Source organism: Chrysochloris asiatica, unplaced genomic scaffold (genome assembly GCF_000296735.1).
Source record: "Chrysochloris asiatica unplaced genomic scaffold, ChrAsi1.0 scaffold00296, whole genome shotgun sequence".
Classification (NCBI taxonomy): domain Eukaryota; kingdom Metazoa; phylum Chordata; class Mammalia; order Afrosoricida; family Chrysochloridae; genus Chrysochloris; species Chrysochloris asiatica.
This window is the reverse complement of record NW_006408814.1, coordinates 396,950-398,441: the sequence shown is the minus strand read 5'-3', so window position 1 is coordinate 398,441 and position 1,492 is coordinate 396,950. Positions and strand designations below refer to the sequence as shown.

The following is a 1,492-nucleotide window of genomic DNA, read 5'->3' as shown; positions in this document are numbered from 1 at the left end:
AAAAAAAAAAAAAAAAAGAACTAGCTCAATGAATATTCAGCAACCCTATGTGGCTAACATGACTAACCAACCCATTACACAGATGAGGTGCACGGCTTGCACGGGTCAAAAAATCAATACATGACAAGTTTGAAAACAGAGTCTAACTTCAAAACTCCTAGTAAAAGGTAAGTATATTTTTAACAAATGAAACTGCGGCTCATAGGTAAGGATGCGTAAGGGACAGCATTGGGACCAGATTCCGGGCCACTAGACTCAGGAGTCTGCCTCTCAAAACCTAGTCAAAAAGAAGGAGCGCAGGCAGGCCTGGAATTAACAGCGGCTTCAGTGCGATCGCGATCTCTTCCTCCCCACCCCCCATCGGGCTGTACCACGCAGGGACCCGTAGCCCCATTCGGCGAACTCCCCAGGTCCCTTCCCGTGGTTGTAGGCACTACCACCAGGGTCGCCAGCCCTCAGTTAGACTCGCGACCCCACAGGCCAGATCCCATGCCCGTATCCCGCAGGGGAAGGGGATCCCGCCTGGGTGCCTCCCGAGCAGCGGGCACTAGCTTTCCGCGGGCGTCAGCCTGTTCCCCAAGGCGTGCTGGCCGTGGGACCCAGTCATCAAGCCATGCGCAACGCCTCACCTGGCGGCGCCATTCCTCCGAGCAGCTCCCACCAGCGCCTGAGCTGCAGGCTAACTTCCGCTCGGAAAAGTGGCTCCAAGAACGCGCTGCAGGGGACGCCACGGACTCGCGGCAGACTCAGCGTGACGAGATGGGTTCTAGGCACAGGTCAGTCTCCGCGGCCCAACTGGACTGGGCCGCTTCCAGAGACCGCGGCCGAATTCCAGGTCTCGGGCGCAAAGAGCCTAGTGGTCCTCGCGAGCAGGTCGACCTCCACCCCCACGCCCAGGCCTGTTTGGAACCGGCCGTCTTGCAACGGTCCTATTCCTGGCGCTGCCGGGACGCGGTTGGACAAAGGCTCTGGGAGGACCCGAAACGGGTCCTCAGCTGATTGGCCAATCTCAATGGTTGGCCGATAGCGCTGTCACTCACTCATCTCTCAACTGCCCGGCCAATTTTAAAGAAATGGAAAGAGTCGGGAGCGGGGGTTGGGGAACGAGCACTGTTTGAAGGAAAAAGTTCTCGTTCCTTTACAAAATTATGGCCGTCTACACCAAAGATTATAATAATGTCGGTTGTTAATAACTGACCTGTGGGTGGCTTTTAAAGTGATTTACAAAGAGATTTGTGTTGACTCAGTGACTTCTCACAGTAACTATTAAAAGAAGCTTTCCGATTTTACTGACGAAATAACAGTCTCAAAAATGGAAATGACTCATCTAAGAACTCAATGATAATAATAGTTGTTGTTGTTGTTAAGTGCCATTGAGTCGGTATCGACTCATAGCGACCTTATGCACGGCACAACTAAGCACTGCCAGGTCCCGGGCCAACCTCACTACTGTTGCAACGCTTAAGTCCATCTATGCTGCCATTTGGCCAAT

General features: G+C 53.2%; 2 protein-coding genes across 3 annotated transcripts in view; one reads left to right on the top strand and one right to left on the bottom strand.

Annotated features, from left to right (window-relative positions):
- The window catches only part of RPN2 (ribophorin II), an 81,959-nt gene extending 81,013 nt beyond the window's left edge, over positions 1 to 946 (bottom strand). For both annotated transcript variants that reach the window (XM_006874720.1, XM_006874719.1), the window contains exon 1: positions 630 to 946. In XM_006874720.1, coding sequence (XP_006874782.1) covers positions 630 to 642 — 13 coding nt within the window. In that variant the 5' untranslated portion in view covers positions 643 to 946. The remainder of the gene's footprint in view (positions 1 to 629) is intronic.
- MROH8 (maestro heat-like repeat family member 8) overlaps positions 760 to 1,492 on the top strand; it is a 168,115-nt gene continuing 167,382 nt past the window's right edge. Inside the window, exon 1 of the mRNA XM_006874735.1 lies at positions 760 to 965. Coding sequence (XP_006874797.1) covers positions 760 to 965 — 206 coding nt within the window. The remainder of the gene's footprint in view (positions 966 to 1,492) is intronic.